Source organism: Vigna unguiculata, chromosome 5, assembly GCF_037176805.1.
Source record: "Vigna unguiculata cultivar grain cowpea cultivar isolate G323 ecotype 2 chromosome 5, ASM3717680v1, whole genome shotgun sequence".
Taxonomy (NCBI): Eukaryota; Viridiplantae; Streptophyta; class Magnoliopsida; order Fabales; family Fabaceae; genus Vigna; species Vigna unguiculata.
Window position 1 is genome coordinate 6,154,758 of NC_140796.1, and position 20,668 is coordinate 6,175,425.

Consider the following 20,668-nt stretch of genomic DNA (forward strand, 5'->3'; position numbering starts at 1 on the left):
TATAGAATAAAACTTTTAATACGGATAAGTTTCATCATATTAGAAAAAAATACATTACATAATAACTAATTGTAATTATTTTTGTTATAAATGTTAAATATAATTTTATTTTCTTAAATTTAAAACAAATTTTAATTTTAATTTTCAAATCAGACTAATCTTTATAAAAAAATATTAAAATATATGTTCTTATGGATAATAAATACCCAGCAAATATTAAGTATCAAGGAATATTCAGGAACACAATATTTTTATCACCCCTAACTAAAACTTATCAAAATTGTGTTTTCTAATAAATTTCAAGATATCGGATAAAAGACATAGGAAGAGCCTCTTAAAAGGCCGATCTGAAGAAAAGTTTTTGGCTTAAATACACATTTGGTTCTTATTTTTGTCAAAATTATTCAATTTGGTCCCTATTTTGGTTGTTTGTTCAATTTAGTCCTCGTTTTGGTAAAATCGCATTCAATTGAGTCCTTTTGGCAGACGGAGTTAAAATTTTTAACGGCACAGTGACACGGTGTAACTGTTTGGCCTACGTGTCAGTTTTTGGTCAATGACGTTGGCACAGTAAACTTATATGGCCGTTGGAAGTTTAAAATTTAGGGAAATTGATTTGGGGAAGAAATTAGGGTTTGAGAGGTGTGAAGCAAAACTGTGGCCAATCCAGCTGTTTCACTCCATCCAGTGTGTGATTCGAAATTGGCGTTTGAGAGGTATGTCTCGTCACCACTCATCTTCCTGCTCTTGCTGTAATAGTTGGGGGCAACAAAGTTACGGTGGGTCTCATATTCGTGGTTCCAAGGGTATGGGTTTAATCCCCATTTGCAAATGTGGAGAAGTTGCAGTGCTTCGAGTGGCAAGAACTTTGAAGAATAATGGTAGACAATTTTGGGGTTGTTCTAAGTTCAAGCGTGCTGCTTGCAGTGATAATGTGTGGTGTAACTACTTCAAGTGGTGTGATGAAGAATTTTGTGATGAAAGAGATGGTATTATAGCCCAACAAAGGATAAAGATTTCTGAACTGGAGATTTCTGTGAGGGCTATGAAGAAAACGAATCAATTTTTGTTACGATTAGTTTTTGTTGTTGTTGTAATCTTTGTAGTCATGCTGCCAATAATGTTTAAGATTCAATGTTTGTAGTTGAGGATGATGATTTGTTGGTGTTGATGATGTTTTGTTGGTGTTGAAGTTATGAATGTAAAAAAGCAGTGCTGTAACTTATGAATGTTGTGTTTGTTTGTAATGAAGCAGGGTCTAGTAATGTGCAATTTAACTCCATATTTTAAGTTCATACTTTAGTTTAAAATGTGCAATTTGGTCCCTATTTTATGTTTAAAATGTTCAATTTGGTCCTTATTTTAAGTTTAAAATGTTCAATTTGGTCCCTATTTTAAGTTTAAAATGTTTAATTTGGTCCCTGTTTTAAGTTTAAACTGTTGAATAAAGTCCCTGTTCTATAACACAACCTGCCAAATAGAAGTGGAAAATAAACCAACATATAATTGAGTCCATATTGAACATACACAACCTGCCAATCACACAAGTCCAAATTCCAATCACAACTCCAATCTTGGAGACCAATATTCATTCAAGTGCAATCAAAATGTGCTGAAGTCATGGAATTCAAATGTTCAACAAAAGTGTGCTGGACAAAAAAAGTTAACAAACATAGTACCAATTACTACAAAATTACTACCAAAACAGGCCTAAATACATCAAAAGTTGTCTCCTAAGTAGGCCTAATTAAAGCACAGAAAATGTTGTTCAAGTTGGTGGTCTTCGAATCTGCAATTTCTGCCTGCAGCTTGGTTGCCCTGTCTGTTGTGAGACTTCATGTTCCTGCTGTGATGGTTGTGTTGGTTGTGTGGTCTGCTGACTTGATGGTGGTGGTTGTTGTGTAGGTTGTGTTACTTGTGTGGACTGCTGACTTGATGGTGGTGGTGGTTGCTAACTGATGAACTCTCCAGTAGCAAAAACCCTAATTTTCTTCACCTTTCTGACTAACCCTAGGCCATCTCTCGAATGTTCTCCACGATCTCCTTCGTTCCCACTTCACTCAAATGATTAATCCCCTTTCGTTATCACTTTTCGCTGTAATAAAATCACATTTGATTGCCTAAGACTTGGGTGCTCGACGTTTACCTTGTTTTTTACTTTACCATTTGTAAATTTTTAATTGTTTTAACTTTTTAATTTATTTAACTTTTCACCCCAATTTATTTTTAACGATACACTGTGTCAACATGTATTCAAAAAACTTACACGTAGGCCAAACAGTTACACCGTGTCACTGTGCCGTTAAAAATTTTAACTCCGTCTGCCAAAAGGACTTAATTGAATGCGATTTTACCAAAACGAGGACTAAATTGAACAAACAACCAAAATAGGGACCAGATTGAATAATTTTGACAAAAATAGGGACCAAATGTGTATTTAAGCCAAAGTTTTTTAATTTATCTATTAACAAGTTTAGATGTTAACTTAATGTTATTTTGCTTTTTACTATTACATTATTAAATGTTGATCAATATAGACAAAAATATTTACACATTTTTTTTTATAAATTGAAAGTTATAAAGATTTAATTTTTAAATTTGAATAGCCAAAAATTAAATTATCTAAAAATTAAAAAAGTTAAAAATATAACTTTTAGTTGTGATGATCATCAAAATATTTACAACTATATTTTTAATATTAAATATTCACGAAATTTGTTTACGAATAATTTTCCGTAAACTTATAAATACATATGGTGACATCTTATTTCTCAGCTAATTTTTTTCATTTACAAAAACAAATATTTAATTACAAATTTAGCAGTGTATAAAACCAGCGTGGCGTGGGTTCATAAATACTTTTAACTAACTAATTAGAAATCAATAATTTCCCCAGTGCACCTACACTACATATTCATGGTAGATTCAAAATTTGAAAGTGCGCCAGCAAAAGTCGTAAACCCACAACACACCCTTCTTACTACTTATTCACACTACTTCTCTGCTTTATCTTCTCCAACCGTGAACACACCAACGCAAAAAGTATTCCAATTTCTACAAACAATGGCTTCCGAAGTGGTGGAAACTCACGAAGCTGAAAAAAACTCGGAAGTGGTGAAGTTGGAATCTGATTTGAAGCAAATGGCGCAGAAGATTCTCGAATACCGGACAACGCTTCCGGATCAGCTCAGCTCCACGCTCCATTCGATTCTCGATGCCCACAGACCCTATTTCCCACTGGGTACATCTCTTTCTAGGGTTTTTCTTTTCGTGGCTCTAAATTTGGGAAATTTGGTGTGGACTAAACCTATGTGCTCATTTTGAATTATTTTATGCTCCTCAAGATGGATAGAGTTTATTTGGTGTTCTGTGGTTTTAGTTAGTTTCTTCAATTTGTATTTATTTGGGATTTAGGAAAGATGGCCTCTTTTTCTTGTCTAGACATGTGAGTTTTCAGTATCATGTGATTTGAAATGGGTGCTGTTTGGATCTTGTTGGTAATGTAGTTTGCTTCAGTATTTTTAATACTTAACTGAGTTTTAGAGCTGACTTTCATTTCTCTCATATGTCCCTGCGTATTTGTTGTCATTTTATTGAGGTTATTATTGGGCACATATTACCGAAACTGAAATTTGGTCATGGTAGGATAAACTTTTCCATAAGCACATGTGGGAGAAGGAGATAAGAAGGGAAAGTTGAATTGAATTTTTCTCATAAGTGGTTTATTTGGATAAATTTTTCTATAAACACTTGGAGGAGAATAAAACAAAAACAAACGGTGAAATAAGTTTATCTATAAGTTAAAGTTATTTTATGCAGTAGTTACAAATAATCTTTTTGAAAAATTAATACTAGCGAGTTTCTACAAATTAGTTTATGCATAAGCTAAGGAGAAGTTCATGTGGCTTTTACCCCTTATTTTATTCTCTTAAAAGTGTTTACGGAGAAATTTATACAAACAATTTTCATATAAGCTTTTGCACTTACTTTTCGTCGAAGATCTGATTTAAATTTTCCAGAAGCTAAGGTACATTCATTGATTTTACGTTGAGGGAGAAGTTCAATTATATTCTTATTTTCTTTTCCTATACGTGTTAATGAAGAAATTTTTTCAAATAAGGAATTAGTGTATGTAAGTTCTAAGCTGGTACTTGTAATACAAGTATGCTGATGTGCTTAGATGAATGAAAAATGTAGCTCGTTTGGTATTAGATGCATGAAACTTCTGGTTTGGTTTTGGAGGAAGGAAAAGTAAAAGGTTTTACTGATTTTGATCATCTGTGTTTTGGTAATGCCATGTTGTTTTGCGATGTAAAATTTTTTTTGTGCATTGTGCAATGAAACTAGTAGCTTATTTACTATGAGGTGCTGTAATTTGCTTAGAACTGAACATAAAAACATAAAGATAATGACTTAGTAATCATTACTTGGTTGATCTATTAGCAATAAAGAGAAATTGTTATCATTTGAATCTTATGTATAAAAAATAAAATTGTTTGAATCATCTTTCATTTTTCTAAAACTAATATTACATTTTTGTTGGCATCATCAGCTTGTCTGAGTAATATTTTCTTTTTGTATTGTTTTTCCTGAAGCAATTCTTTACCTACTTGCCTGGCTTCATTTTCCAACAGGTTTTTTGAGTAATGAGATTTAAGTTTACAATTTCCTGCGCTGTAAACTGAATTTGGCCTATAGAAATCGCTAGCATTGTGATGATCAAAATTAATTACAATTCAAAATGCATTTTGAATATTGTCACGTGGGCAGAAACAAATGCTGCTTTTCAAATATTTAAAGAATTCACCATTTACAGATGACATTGTGTTAAATTGAGCATAAAGCTTGTTTTGTATTCCCTTGATTGCTAGTGTCCTGTTCATCTTTCCTTCATTGTTTTCTTGACTTAGATGTAGTAACTGTTTTTCCAAGGGTATTGAATGACTATGTCATTACTGTGACTTTGAGTCACACCTGGTGCTAGTGAAAGGTAACGGCATCAGTTTCAGTCTTTCAGCTATTATCCTTGTACTTTGGTGGTTAAGACTTCTGTATATTTTGTTTATTTCCTTATCTCTTTCAAGCTGCAATGTTTTTTTTTACTGTGTATTTGACTCGTTGACTGGTTTTATATTGTCTAGGTGCATCAGAACAAAACATGTCTAGAGAAGAAACTTCATCTGCTCCAGAAGACCCAGAGACTGCCAAGAAACTGAAATTACTGAATGAAAAGATCTCGAGCAATTGCTCTGCTATGCCAATTGTTTTGAAAAGGATGAAAGATTGCATTACCAGAATTGAAAAGTTTGATTCATACAAAGATGCAACAATACATCCGGCCTTCAAAAGGAAGAAAACTGGATAGCCTTGATGTAACTTACATTAGTTATTTATCTTAACACATAAGCAAACAAGTGATCCAGCATTGACCAACTTGGATTTGTTCGATGAAGCCACCTCTTCACCATTTTCCTTATTCTGCAACTGAGAAGAATGATTCGATGCTGATGTATAATGTATTACATTGTTTGGTCTTTTGTGGTAACAATTTGAAAAGCATCCCTTGCTAGTAGGACAGGGAGTGAGACAGTGAAGGAAAAGACAGGATATTGTATAGTCCTTGTCGCTGTGTTTTGGCTTCATCATTAATTGTATGTAAGCTTTTACATTTGTTTAATTTGTGTTGGCTTTAGGCATGAATATATTGTATGTAAAATTTTCTTATGATGAACTTATTCTTTGTCCTATTTTAAGCTTGATCATTTGAAGTGTTAGGCACCTCAAATATACCCAACAACTAGGGTGATAATTGTTATGTACAAACTTTCATTGGCTTGATTGATTTTTGCTTATTTGACTTTATTTTTTATGGTAAACCATAATTAGTTTAATGTATGTATTCTAGACACATCTAAACACCATCAAACTTTTGGCAACACTCCCGACTATCTTGCTTTGAGTAAGTACTTATAAAATCAACTGTTTCTCCCTATTTAAGATTTTTAATGTTACTTCAATAAAACTAACATTATTTGTAACATTTTCTTATGTGAAATTTGAATGAGCTAGATAACTTGACTTGGGGTCCAAAAAAGTTAAGAGGACTGATTGAGGAAAGTGATGAAGGCAGTTCTTGTACCTCCATAAATTTCCCGCTACATCCCAATATAAAAGAAATCCGTTTTTAACTTTTTAGGATCGTGTAATCTGAAAGTCATTTTCACATTCAAACTTCTAGATTATATAATTTGAAAACTAAAAATGACTTTTGATCATTTTTTTTTCCTTAGAAAAAACTTTTCAATTATACAATTAGAAGTTAATTTTGACTTCTTGGATTGCCTATCCGAAAGTTCTATTTTATTTTTGGATTACACAATTCGAAATGGACAGAAAAAAATTATATAAATATATTACAAACCTTTCTTTGAATATAATGCAAATGGTCTTTGTAAGGGCTTTTTCCTTTTGCACCTTCATAATTTTGAAAATGATCATTGTAAAGGTGACTTTTAAAAGAAATATAGGATAACCATAATTCCAAAAGGACAATCAACCTTAATTTTAAGAGAATTTATTCAGTTTTATTCTGTTATGAAATCTGTTATGTAATGTTCTAAAGCATGTTGAGGTGTATTTTTTATTGGAGAACCTTTTTTGTCATCTTTCTTGAAAGCTTTCCACCGGCTTTTATGGTATCAAAGTGTTGGGATTTTTAGGGCCTTTAAAAATATGAGAGATATGAGATATACGAAAGATATATGTGATATGTTATACGGAGGAACATGTTGTTGTATTTTATTGATATACTCTCTATATAAAACAAAATATAACAGAATATCAAATATAAAATATTTAGAATATCTCACTCCTAATCTAAAATAATAGCTAATTTCTAAAACTGAAACATATCTTTAAAACTGAAATATTTTCTAAAAACTAATTTAAATAAAAAAATATTAAGTAATATTCTCAACACAAAACTCCTCTTAGAACTATGCTAATCCTATGTCAAAATGAGTGAGTCTATCCACTTGTGTGTGAGAGACACACTTACTACAAACTTGCAAAGATATTTAACCAGAGGGTTATGATTACATCAATATAGTTCATATAAACATCTACATTAGAGGTTCACGTATGTATAGTAGGTGTAGTGTGGTTGCTCCTACATGGTTGTAGAAGGTGCCTTCATGTAAAAAATTTCATCAAGGGTTTTTTCTTTGGTGCATGTGGCATTAAATGTTTCGTGATGGAAGTCAAGTGGACCGGATCACAATTGAATTGTAGCGTTTTGGCTGTTACATTCTTAAGTGGGTTGACTAATGACTATAACTTTTAGCCTAGTGGTAAACACTCGATCCTAACAATTGATATCAGAATCAAGATCACGAGTAATTTGATTCCTGGTGGACAATTATTGAGGAAGAGATTATTGCGGGTTGAACAATTGTCTCAAAACGGATATCAGGTAGATCAAGTCACAATCCAAGTAGGATTCCTAGTAAATGCTCAATCCTAATATCCTGACACTCTCATTAGTATTATTATGTCAACATGAAAGTATGAGATACACTTATATAAAAAATTATACAAGACTCGACCACAAAATTACAAGTGCATGGACATTGGTATGAGAAACGAGCTTAAAAATTTGTACCGAAAACTTGACCATAATTTGACCATAAAAATGTAAATATGTCAACATAAACGTGAAACACTCCAAAAAGTTACATCAAAGATTGAATAATAAAAGTGTATTTCTATTTACTTAATTGTAAGAATAAAATTATATTTAAAAAATTAATTACGTAAGTATAAACAACTATAAAATAATTATTTTAATAATAAAATTAATATAATTAATATTACATTAAATATATAATAAAATAATCACATGGTTTTATTACCAACTATAATTTATTAATAATTATCAGTTTATAAAATATCTAAAATATATTTTGGGCCTTGAATATATGACAAATCTTAGTGAAATGATAAAACTTTGAAAAATGTCAATGTGTTTTTTTCATAAAATTAAATAAAATATGAACATACTTACATTTATTTTACATTATAAACTATTATTAAAAACACATATTCTCGCATATGCAATGCATTTCAATAGCATTAAAATGATAAGATTTTAAAAATAGAAAAAAGTAAATAATTTTATAAAGATAAAAGTTTAAAAAATTACACGAATATTTTTAAGTCAATAAATTGTATATTTGACCACTCACAATTTTATTATACTAAAATAATTTAATTTTAAAAATTAAAAAGTAATCAATTTTTCAAGGATAAAAAAAAAGTTATTCGTTTATTTTTTAAGTTAGGAAATTAAGCAATTAGTTTTTGGTAGATAATTTTTACTACTATATATTTTATCAAAATTTATTTTAATTTAATAAAAAAATTGTGTAGCTAATAAAGACAAAAGAAAAAGAATTCAAAACATTTATTCCTTTTATATAATAATATAGATAATATAAATATCATTATTGTTCTCAACAATTAGTTCTAAAAAATACCTTAAGAAGTTAGAGTAGCTAAAGTATGAATGCTATGCCGGATTAAAGTCTTAAAAAATACAGAGAATCTGTCCTCTGAGAACACCCAATTCATAGCCTTGTTCTTTGTCGTTGTCATTCTCTTTGTGTAAATCAAAACGCGGAGAAACATAGCAAAGCACATCAGAACTTATAGGTTGCTGAATCTTTGTTTAGGGTTTAGTCACCGAATCTCAACAATGGCTTCTTCGTTGTTCTTCACTCATTCCCATTGCTACTCTTCTTCTACTTCTTCTTCTTCTCTCGTTTTTCGCCTCCACCGTCAACTGGGTGTGGCTCCCACATCTCTCCGGTTATCATCCTCCCATGTTGCCAACGTTGGTATGATAAAGCTCTTAACTTTGTTTTTTTCTTTCATTTTTTGTCTTTGCCAACTTTTTATCTAGTTTTTGGCTTCTGGGGTTCACTGGGTTCTCTTCTTTTTCCAAAAAATAAAAATGTGCCAAAATTTGTTTTTGTTTGAGTTTTTCATTTTTATCTCAGTGGACTTGAGTTTTGAGTGGAGGGTTTTCGTACCGAGTTTACCATTCACTGCAAAATCAGTGCTCAGTCATTTGTCTGCTTATTTGTACTACTTTAATTTTCAGTTTATGCATGGTCGTGTTTCCTTACTAATTGGTTTACATTTGTTGTTAGCATGGAACTCAGATGTAGTCCTTTTGATTCTATTCTCTAATCAGAATTTGAGTTAGTTTTACCCCAGTAATTGGCATAATAAAGATTTCCGTGAGAGGTCAACATATGTTATTGAGGTGAAGCTCTAATTTTGTTTATAGAATAACGCTTTAAGCAGTAGATTGTATCCAACTTTTGTCCTTATTGTTGTTATGGTTGTGGTGTGGTGTGAGTATGTTGGAAGTGCAAGGTTAAAGGCTGGAAAAACCTTGGTCTGTTTAGTTGCAAACTTTTGAATTAGTTATAGACCACTGATTTTATATGATTATATAGTCTTCCAGTTCTCCCTTAGTAATTTATGGCTTTGTTGAGACATGGGCTGTGTTGCTACAGCGTATGTATTAGTGACAGTGTTTCTCTGCTTAGGTTGCTGTTGATTTTAGAAGTCTTTTTCCTCAATTGCCCGGTGGTCAGATTTAAGATGATAGTTTTTTCTTTGAAGAATTCGCGGGGTCTTAGCATGTTGGATCAAGATATTAGGTTTAGGGTGCGTTAGGGGAAGAGCTTCTTTTCAAATTATTTAAGTTTATCTCAGTGTTATTAAAAATTGTTTATGGCGGTGCCTTGGCGGAAACTTTATCCTCTTTGACACAAGTGTTTGGGAGAATTTATGAAAAAAATCTTATGATATGTCACTAATTTCAAAGGTTCATTTCTTTTTTTAATTTGCCTACTGTTGTCATGACTTGTAAATTTAAGACGGTTGATTGTTATGTTACCTTGTACACATGTTTGTCAGTGCTATGCATGTACATGTATTCCCTTACATGTACATGCCAAATTATCTTTCCTCTGCTTGCTATTGACTGAATAAGGTTTTACTAGCCTGTGCTCGTGTGCCTCCATCTGAATTTATATAATATGTACAGCTGCTATGGCTATGGATTCTTCTGCTAAGGTGATTGATGGAAAAGCTGTAGCAAAGCAAATCAGAGATGAGATAACGGCTGAGGTCTCCAGGATGAGAGAAGCTACAGGTGTGATTCCAGGATTAGCTGTAATTCTTGTGGGAGATAGGAAGGACTCTGCAACTTATGTTCGTAACAAGAAGAAGGCTTGTGAATCTGTTGGAATCAATTCTTTGGAAGCTAATCTGCCTGAGGATTCCACAGAAGAGGAAGTTTTGAACTATATTTCAGGCTACAATGATGATCCGTCAGTTCATGGCATCCTTGTTCAGTTGCCCTTGCCTTCGGTATACTTCTAGATCTTCAACTTCATTTTCTTTTGTGGGGCCAAGTATGCCAAAATATATCATTAATCTTTTTTCCTATTTAGGTCCTTAGGCTAGTTAAGCTTTCCAGACATGGTACATACATTGATAACTCAATCTTATAGTTAACTTGCTGGCACCTAAAGTACAACTATAAGATTTTTTAATGGAAGTTTAATTAATTTTCCATGGTCTTGTGACAGCATATGAATGAGCAAAACGTCTTGAATGCTGTTAGAATTGAGAAGGATGTAGATGGTTTTCATCCATTAAATATCGGCCGTCTTGCCATGCGTGGAAGAGACCCTCTATTTGTTCCCTGTACACCAAAGGGATGCATAGAGCTACTGCACAGATACAATGTTTCCATTAAAGGAAAGAGGGCTGTGGTGATTGGTCGAAGCAACATTGTTGGAATGCCAGCTGCTCTATTGCTGCAAGTAAGATTACATTCAACCGAACTTAAACTTTTAGTTAGCACTCCAAAACTAATTTTTATTTCTTTGTCTCTGCTTGCTTCTTTCATTTTTTGCTTCAAACTTATGCGTTTCTACTTCTTTATATGTCTCTTGTGTTACCAGAGGGAAGATGCTACTGTCAGTATTGTCCATTCCAGAACCAGTAACCCTGAAGAGATCATAAGACAGGCAGATATTATCATTTCTGCTGTTGGGAAACCAAACATGGTGAGGGGAAGCTGGATAAAGCCTGGTGCAGTCATCATTGACGTTGGAATCAATCCAGTAGAGGTGAGTAGATTTATATCAAGGTTACATTTTTGCAATGTCTCCAGGGAGATGGATTTAGTAACTTTTTTCCGGAAAAAGTCACGTAACTTCTCTTAATTTTCATGTGTTAAATGACCAACTTTAATTTTTAAAAAAAATATATGTAAAACAAGCCAATTAAAAATTGAGCAAAGTTATGTAAAAGTCATTGAATCAGTTCCCATGCCTCCAGGCTTCCACCTTGATTGTTAATGTATTTGAGAAGTAAATTCATATAGAATGTATCAATTTCAATACCAACACTATTTGAGCAATGCATGTATCGGTTTATTTTGCAGGATCAAAATAGCCCCAGAGGTTATAAACTGGTAGGAGATGTTTGTTACGAAGAAGCCATAAAAGTTGCCTCTGCCGTTACACCAGTCCCTGGAGGAGTTGGTCCAATGACCATAGCAATGCTGCTCCAAAATACACTCATTTCTGCAAAGAGGGTGCACAATTTTGAATGACATTGTGAAAAGGGTCTATAATTTTTGTTTATGGGATTCTTGGATTTTAAGGTAGCTTTTTTCAACATTTTGGAGGGGGGTTTGAGTTTTTTCCTTAAGCCAAAATAATAAGAGAAAATGTTGCTTAGGATGACAGTGTAAAACTTCTCCTTTCCTATAGTTGCATCATATGATGCAAAAATCGTGTGGCTACAAAATAAAAATTGATTGGGAAAACATAACAGTAATCATATAAGAAATCACAGTATAAAAATGCTTGTGGAGGAGGACATTTAAGTTGGTGCATTTTGCTTGAAATCCCATATTTTGAAGCGTATTATATATACTATGCGTATATGCACATGAAGGATGAACCTATAATTCACTAATAATGGATAAAGAACAAAATTTTCTTAAATGTGAGGCATTGGTACTATGAATCCAACTATTTGCTGAATGACTTTGCCTCGATGTTGTTTCGGCTATAGCCTTTTTTTTATATGTCAGAATTAAACACAGTTTATGAGTGTTTATAACAATTTAAGCATCCTACTTAATTTAGTTGACCGGTTTTTATTTCAACTTTGATTGTTTTAACCTTTTTCTCTAACATAAATACCCTTTCATAAGAAGAATGCTAGTTGGTAGCATGATCTTTGAGTAGTCCCGTATCAAATTTCACGGAATGATAAACTTGTTATTAAACCAAAATGTGAACAGACAATCAAAATACAGAGTTTTTGATTACAGCCTATATGGTCCAATGTAGAACATGTATGGGTACACTTCCTCTGCAATTCTCAATAATAATAGTACGTTGCTGCAAATTTCTTCAATTTTCTAGGAACAGAGATTTACACTGCTTCACAGTATCATCTGGGCTTGTAACTGAAAAGAAAAATACAAAGTAATAAGGATCACGTAACCAATGCAAATTATAATGATTCCGTTAATTCTTTTACCGTACTTTGGCTTGGTTGTCAACTTTAGTTGGTTCATTTAAGAAAAAAATATACCAAACTTTTGAAAAAAGTTACTATAATTATTATTGTTTGAGATTTAGAAAAAAACGTACACTTCCAGTTTCTTGAACAATAAGTTAAAAAAGATTTTCTTTTGAAGATTCTGATTCTTTTTTAAATCTTTTAAGTAATTCCAGAAATGGAGAAGCAGTTACTGCCTTTCCTAAAGAACCTAAAGAAAAATGCTTTTGAAGTAATATAAGCTGAAACAAATTGGGTCTTAATTAAAAAAAAAAATTGAATTTGAACTGTTAACCCATGGCACTGAAACAATTATATTTCCTGCACAAATGATAACAAAGTCAAAGTACTAACCTGTGTGTCCGATAGTCCGTTCAGATTCATAGATTTCATGATCATTTCCACCCTGCACAGCAAAAATAAAATAATTATAGGACATTAATCAATCCTTCTGCCTAATTACACTAACAATGCTTTTAGAAGCCAGAAATCTAGCAGTGGAAACAAGTGAAGATTATAATAAGAGAAGTCTATCAATAAATATAAAAACTAAGCATTAATTTTGCTGAATATTTGAAATATTCAAAATGTAGAAAAGGACTCGTGTAACTATGCCAGTAATTATATTGCCAATAACTCGCTTACTACAAAAAGCTTTTGCCTCAACTCACTTGTACGATTTTCATAAAAGTAAGTGACATTGGAGACTCAGACAAATGTGAGTGCTTATGAAGACTGCATAGAATACATACTGATAGCGTATGTATGCAGGGAGGCAGAGAACATGTAAGATGTTGATTTGATACTCCAAACAAGGACTGCATGATAAACTTATGGACTAACCTTGTAAGTTTTGTCACCAAAGAAGTGAATCTCATTGAAATCATCGAGGTATCTTAGGCAGTATGTTTTGTCCCAGCCTTGTGGGAAAACCTGCGGAGTATATTCAAATTAAGCACTGTTAAACTATCACTTTACCAGAAATAAAATCACCAAATCATGTCATGAGGATCATTACTTACATCAAAACTTATCTGTCCTCCAATGGAAAAAGTTAAGTTAAAATGAGCAAACTTCTCGCGAAGTACAGAAACCATTTTTGGGCGTATATTTTGAACCTGAGAGCTTAAATTGCAAAATTTTAGGATAACATTATTCACCTAACATTTCAATTTGGATAGTTAAAATTCTAGTGAATATGAAAAAAACCAAAATAAATAACCTTGTCATATCTCTCAAATTCATCTCTTTCTTCTTGGCTACAGTTTCGGCCAATAGGTGACACATTCAGCATCCCACTACGGAATTCTATAAATGTTCCCCTAAAAATATAGTTATATCAATTAGAAATTAACAGGTTCATATAACTAATCCTTAAAATAAATATTAGCCTCTGAATCCCACTAACCTCTTAATAGGGATATCCAAATCAGCAATATAATGAAGAGTAAAGTTAATGAACTCCTGCAAAATATCACCAACTCTGTCATTATTAAAAGGAATTTATTAATATCAAATGTTTTTTATATATGCTCACAAGTCACAACTTTATTGAATTTAAAAGCAGTTAACAAAAGTATAATCTTCTTTATTCACGGCTTCTGAGCTTACTTGAAATGACCTTACAGATAAACTTCATTGTCCCCGTAAATTTTTTGGGTTGGAAGAGTAACAAACAAAAACAAATTTAGGATGTAGTCAACATCATATAAGGCCATACCTTCAACTTTTCATCTCCAAGGAATGACTTCAAACTCTGAAAAGAGGGCAATTCACAACTTGTCATGGTGTATCAGAGAGAAAAAAATAACATTGGTAAAAAGGAGTGACCGAGTGTGTTTGTGTGTGTGTGTGGTGGGGGGATAGGTTGCCAAATGAAAAACTTTACCAGCTAACTTTCAATAGGTCTTAATGGATATAATTTACTTTACATGCTTTACTGGCTTTATAAAATTTGTATAATGCCTGATTTACTTATAAGTCACAACATAGTGAACTAGTTATGTTTTCTTAAATATCTCAAAGGATCAGTATGAATCTATTAAGATACATCCATGATCATCTCATGACAATTCGTTTCTTTCAGTTATTCAGGTTTATGTATTGTACCTGAGTTCCAACGAGTTTTCCTCCCTTGTGAGCCACAAGACCATTCTCAGAAAAAACATAATCATAGTCATTGGTAACTGCAACAGACAAATATTCACAAATATAAACCCTCCTGTTTGTTTCTTTATTTCATTATTTCATTTTAATAGCTAATCTACAAAGCAGATAATGTATGCTTTTTCAGAAATAGAAGAAATGAAGAACAAATACAATGTAAAGGAAAAGTTTGTAACAATGATTATAAGTTCACTTACGTACAACTAGAACATGAAAATAATACATATGAAGGAATGAAAGAAACGCTAAGATCAATATCCTCAACGCAGCTTCCTACTTGCTATAGCATTATAGTGTCGTGACATGAATCTATTGCTAACCTGTGTTTCCAAGTTGTTCTGATATCTTTATAAGGTCAGAACCCCCAACAACTCCCACTGTTACAACCTGTACCCAGACAACACAAAATTCAACAACAAAAAAGACAGAATATCAGCACAGATTTATGCGTGGCCAAGTAGATGTTGAACTAAAACGCCAAGTAATGAAATGCACTGTATATTAAAAAAAAAAAAAAATTCTAAATCACACACCTTTCGTAGTTGTTGCATGAATGTCAACATCTCTGGAGTGGCCACCTTGCATTCAAGTACGAAACAATAAGTAGAGGTGATGCAAAACTAAACAATCAGAAAGAACAGATTTTCTAGTTTTGTAGGCAAGGGGAACAACAGCATTTGATAATCAATAAAATTATGAATAAACTCATGTGGCATATTGGTAACAGATCTGTCTTAGAACTATATCAAATTGTAGCATGCACATTTTCAGTAATGAAGGTTTTAACTTGACATTGCATAAAATTGCAAATAATTGTGGCTATGATATTGCAGAAAATTGCAAATAATTGTCGCTGTTGCAGCCACAATTGTGGCCATGGTAACCAATATTGTCGAACTCGACGATCGTAAGGGGAAAGAAAAAGAGAGGCGACGTGAGGAGAAAAAGAAAAGGAGCAGAGTAGAAGAATAGAGTTGCAGGGATGGGTGGCGCCCAGGGCGGTGACGACGGCGGCGAGTGATCGGCGACGAGGACAGCGAGCGTTCGCATCCATTGGTAACCCAAAAACTTGAATTTAAAGTCAAAATAACAGCCAGTGATTGTAATTAGCTCTAGAGAAAACAGATACCTTCCTGGGAGCTGTAAGAGTCCCATCAACATCAAACAAAGCAATAACACCAGGTTTCGGGGCAGCCATTATAGCTCTCTCTCTTATCCACAAAAGCCTGAAAAATTTTAAACCATTATTTTATCAAACTTCAAACAAATACACCATCCAAGTTGATGCAAATGCAGGATTGGAGTTGAAAGGTGAGAACTTGCCTGTGAGGGGAGTGAGGAAGTTGAAGAAGGGGACAGAGTTTGAAGCAGATCTCCAAAGGGGTTTATAAGAACTGGTTGAGATCTGCGAGGGAAATGGACAGAGGAAGAAACTCTCTGTGGGACCAACAAGTTGGAGACACATGTGCCTCGTAACATTAAAACTTTCCGAAGTGAAGCTTCAACAACTAATTCATCAGTGACGTACATGTAAAAGAATTCATCAATCACGTCGATGCTGCTTACTTTTCTGTCATGAATTGTGTGTTAATCAATCCTTGTTCTTTTGCAGGATTAGGGTTAATTTTCACCTTTCAGAGAAAAAAAAAAAAAAACAACTTATGTGCAATTTGTTGATCATTTTCATCCAACAATTTTGCAACGTCTTTCAGGGTTTTTGTTTTACAAAATAATTCATATATTGTGGTGCAAAAGAGAGAACGGTTTATCCAATTCATATGGATTTTAAGGATTTTTATTTTTCACTTATCATGATAAGCTTTTTATTTTAGCATATTTCATACAAGTTTTTGTATTGAGATCCACAAAGAATATAAAATAAAAATCAAACTTTATATGAAAAATAAAAAATTAAGAAATTACATTTAAAGTTTGACCTAATTATTATACATGTGGCTTATATAACCATAAATGGTATTTATTATTTCATTCAATGGCTGAGTTATATATTCTTCTTTCTCACAAAAGCCTTAACTTGGTCATTGAAATGGTTGTGGATTGAGCACGCAAAGTTGGCAAAGTCCATGGGAGACATTTACTTTTGATGCAAAAACAAGAAATCCTTATTTTCCCAAGCAAAGGTGAAAATGTCCATACTTGTAAGAAACAATCAAATGTTAAATATTTTTAAATTATACAATTAAGGCTTATTCAAATGTTTTCAGCAAAAGAATTTGGCAAATATTTAAGGTGTTTGTGTATGCTATATATGATTTTTCATAAGCCAAATTTTGCATACTTTAGGCCAAAGTATAGTTTGGCTTTACGTTGGAAGGAAACTTCTTCCCATTTTCCTCGAAATAAGCTTTCAAACTTGAAAATTTTACATACAAATTCACCTTTCAACAGGGACAAGGGCGTTGAATTGAAACACCTTTTTATTGTTTTCACATAAAAGTCTTTTAAGTTATTTTAAAATATTATAATATTTTAGGTTAGAAAAGGCCTTTCAATGGTTAAAATTATATTTTTATAATTTTTTTCCATTATTTAAGGATTATAGTTTAAGACATTGATGTTGATATATGGTCTTTTTTTTTAAAGCAAGGTGATACTACATTGTGTATTTTAACCATGACTCTGTTATATTGTGTTTATCATTATATTTCAAGATATTTTAACTGTTAAATTCATTAACGTAATGAAAATGTCATATATATTTTAAAAACTAATCATTTTTACTTCATATTAAATTTGAATAGGATTATTGTAAGACATATAAATCAATAGTTAACTTAGTCTCCAACAAGAATCATATACCTGTAAGAGTCCAAAAAGAGTTAACAAGAGTATTCATATTGCTCACACTCTGATGAAAACAAAAATATTTTGAGCTAAAATTGCGGCACTTGATTAGTGTTAAAAGAAACAAGGCTTGGAAAGCAAGTTGCTACCATATCTGGCTTTAGTGTTCGCTGACATTAGAGGATGTTCAGTTTCATCAACTGGTTAGGATCATAAATAGTAAGAGCATAACAATTTTTGAAACAGAGAAGTACTAACATACCAGCTTCACAAATTTAGTAAAGATCATTCAAGTCTTCCATAAACTGATTATAACTTAACAAACAATAAACTGTGTCTCAATTAAATTTCTCAAATTATTAATGTCTGTAGTTAGCCACTATTGGCAACATAATCCTGTAATATCTGCAATTCACCTTAAGGTTGTTCTCAGCAATGATGGGTGGATATGTGCCTTATTTTCTTGTTGTGCAAGATACATATTTGAGACACATAGCTTGTTATTTATTCATTCTCTTCAAGTACACAACAGACCTTATATCAGACTGATGCAACTTCACTTTGAGAAAAGAAGAGACCAGAAGGGCCTCCATTAGGTAGCAGAACCAACCTTACAACACTTTCAGCACCTTCATCAACACCAAGATAGCCACTATTGAAGTTGAGATCTGTTTTCACAAAGCCAGGGCAAACAGCATTGATGCAGAAAGATGGGTGCTTCTTGGCAAGAGCCCTTGTGTAGGCAGTCAAAGCAGCTTTTGAGACTATATATGCAGAAGGCCTTGGCCACCCATTGGTTTCTAATGAACCCTCTTTAAAATCATTCAGAAACTTTTTCACAACTTCATCCACTTTTTCTTCTGTTAAGCTTTCAACATCACTTAGAACTCCTCTAGCCCATTCATTTGGTATGTTCTGCATGAACAACGGTATCAAATACATCACAATGATTGAAGAAACAGTAAATAGCAAAATTTGGCTGGTCAGATTGTGATTCCAGACACAGTACCAAGTTCATGCATATTAGTCACATAACATTACCTCCAACTTCCCCAAGGTGGAGGAAACATTAACAATTCTTGGTGAGTCTGACAATTCTAGAAGGGGAATAAATGCTTCACACATTAATTTTACTCCATAGTAATTTGTTCCAATGCTAGCTTCTGTAGCTTCGTAAGTTTCATATGAGAATTTTCTCCAATCAACACTCTCAACTTTTTCCTGTAGTCAAAGAGAAGAAAATTAACGTTAGATGTTAGATTATGCACATCATCATGATCAAAAGCTCAACCATTATTGATCTTATGCTAACAAATGTTAGACAATACATTTCAGAAAGCCATTAACAAACTAGATCAACAGATCAATTATGTTCTAACCTAAGCCTTATATCAAATTGCTATAAATTAACAGTTCCTTGTGAACCTTCAGCTTTCAGGTTAAAAGACTAAGGAACTAAGGAAATATTCTACATGACTAGGAATACATACCCGAGCAGCAGCTAAAGCATCATGGTCAACAGTAGTTCCTCTTATTCCTGCATTATTCACCTAATCAGAATCCAAACATTAATCAACATTCATTCCAATTTCCAAATAAGTGTGTGTATATGATAATGGGAAGAAAAATGAACTATACAAGAGAACACACAGCAGAAGAATAGTAACATCCAACCCATCTAACAGTTGGTACAGAACAAGTGCTTGTTAACTAAAGTTTCAATTATGAATATGAACATGCATGAAGTCTTAAACAACATAAATGGCCGTATTATTGGGAAAAAGAAAATACACAATTTTTGTCCTACTAGAAGAAACTAGCATGGTTGATCATTAAGGGTTAAAACTGTAACAAAATATCGGTTCATGTATAACAAATTATGAAAATGTTATAATTTAAACTGTTAATTTTCACATCAACAGCTGAAACTGTACTTCATCCTCCAAACTTCACCGACTCATTGCATAAACATCAAATTCCAACCCTTCTTCACAATATTACCCTCTTAATCCGGTCTCTTTGTAACACACAGGATCAACAAGAAAAAACGATGTGGAAACATATAATAAGATGCTAAAACTCAATCATACCAAGATATCAAGTTTCCCAAACTGGGTTTTGATGAAATTTGCAAGGGATTCAATGCTTTTAGGGTCAGTCACATCAAGCTGATGAAACAGCACTTGGTCAGACACACCAAACTCTTTCAGTTTTTCAACAGCTTCAATACCCCTTTTCTCATCCCTTGCAGTTAACACCACAGTGACACCATTAGAAACCAATTGCTTGCAAATCACAAATCCTATTCCTTTGTTTGCTCCTGTGACAACTGCGTACCTGTAACATAAATCAATCCATCAAAATTATGGAAAAATAAGCACTTAAATTTCTTTGTTATTCTGTTATTGATTAAAATTTGGACACCATATAATATGGATTATTTATGAGACTTGAAGAAACGTGTACCTTGTTGTTGATGCTGCCATTGTTGATGCAAAAAATCTTTGTGAGCATTTTGAAATTTTACACCAGTTTTTAACAGGAAAGTTTACCTGCTCTGTTGTTAGAGTTCAAGTTTTCTACAACTTCTCCATAGGACCATAGGATATATGTCTGGACTTTGACTAAAAGTTACCATTTACTTATTATTTTTTAAGAAATTAAGGTTTACTAAAATGTTAGACATTAATTTACTAAGATTTCATACAGGTGCACAGATATATAAAACGCGTAATGTTTTATTTTTCATCATTAATCACTCAATTTATTTTATAGCATTCATTACTCAAATTTATAAATAATAATATATTAAATATAATTTTCATTCATATTTTCATTGTATTCAAATTTAAATATGTAAATAGTTCTTACGACTATATATATATATATATATATATATATATATATATATATATATATATATATATATATATATCCTTAAAAAGTATATTACAATTATTTGATTACAGTGCCAAAAATTCATATCTGTTAGACTCTTAAACTTCATCAGAACGGAGAATTTGTTTTCCACATAACA

General features: G+C 32.5%; 4 protein-coding genes across 4 annotated transcripts; 2 read left to right on the forward strand and 2 right to left on the reverse strand.

Annotated features, from left to right (window-relative positions):
• The first annotated feature begins 2,877 nt into the window (after window positions 1-2,877).
• Window positions 2,878-5,895, forward strand: LOC114183999 (uncharacterized). The gene is made up of 2 exons (XM_028071227.2): window positions 2,878-3,241; window positions 5,142-5,895. Exons 1-2 carry the CDS (start codon window positions 2,917-2,919, stop codon window positions 5,363-5,365), a joined length of 549 nt encoding a protein of 182 aa, XP_027927028.1. The 5' UTR covers window positions 2,878-2,916; the 3' UTR covers window positions 5,366-5,895.
• Window positions 5,896-8,555: 2,660 nt separating this feature from the next.
• On the forward strand, window positions 8,556-11,983 carry LOC114183087 (bifunctional protein FolD 4, chloroplastic-like). The gene is made up of 5 exons (XM_028069941.2): window positions 8,556-8,894; window positions 10,118-10,443; window positions 10,665-10,901; window positions 11,043-11,210; window positions 11,528-11,983. The coding sequence occupies exons 1-5, from the start codon at window positions 8,753-8,755 to the stop codon at window positions 11,696-11,698; spliced, it is 1,044 nt and encodes a 347-aa protein (XP_027925742.1). The 5' UTR covers window positions 8,556-8,752; the 3' UTR covers window positions 11,699-11,983.
• Window positions 11,984-12,353: 370 nt separating this feature from the next.
• Window positions 12,354-16,461, reverse strand: PMM (phosphomannomutase). Its single transcript, XM_028070713.2, has 12 exons — window positions 16,150-16,461; window positions 15,956-16,052; window positions 15,360-15,404; window positions 15,147-15,213; window positions 14,770-14,846; window positions 14,381-14,416; window positions 14,069-14,124; window positions 13,883-13,982; window positions 13,683-13,778; window positions 13,504-13,593; window positions 13,015-13,066; window positions 12,354-12,565 (listed from the first exon to the last, which is right to left on the reverse strand). The coding sequence occupies exons 2-12, from the start codon at window positions 16,022-16,024 to the stop codon at window positions 12,510-12,512; spliced, it is 744 nt and encodes a 247-aa protein (XP_027926514.1). The 5' UTR covers window positions 16,025-16,052; window positions 16,150-16,461; the 3' UTR covers window positions 12,354-12,509.
• A 1,444-nt stretch (window positions 16,462-17,905) lies between these two features.
• LOC146886014 ((+)-neomenthol dehydrogenase-like) lies at window positions 17,906-20,459 on the reverse strand. The gene is made up of 5 exons (XM_085673697.1): window positions 20,098-20,459; window positions 19,722-19,968; window positions 19,122-19,181; window positions 18,673-18,852; window positions 17,906-18,546 (listed from the first exon to the last, which is right to left on the reverse strand). Exons 1-5 carry the CDS (start codon window positions 20,115-20,117, stop codon window positions 18,172-18,174), a joined length of 882 nt encoding a protein of 293 aa, XP_085529823.1. The 5' UTR covers window positions 20,118-20,459; the 3' UTR covers window positions 17,906-18,171.
• Window positions 20,460-20,668: the final 209 nt, after the last annotated feature.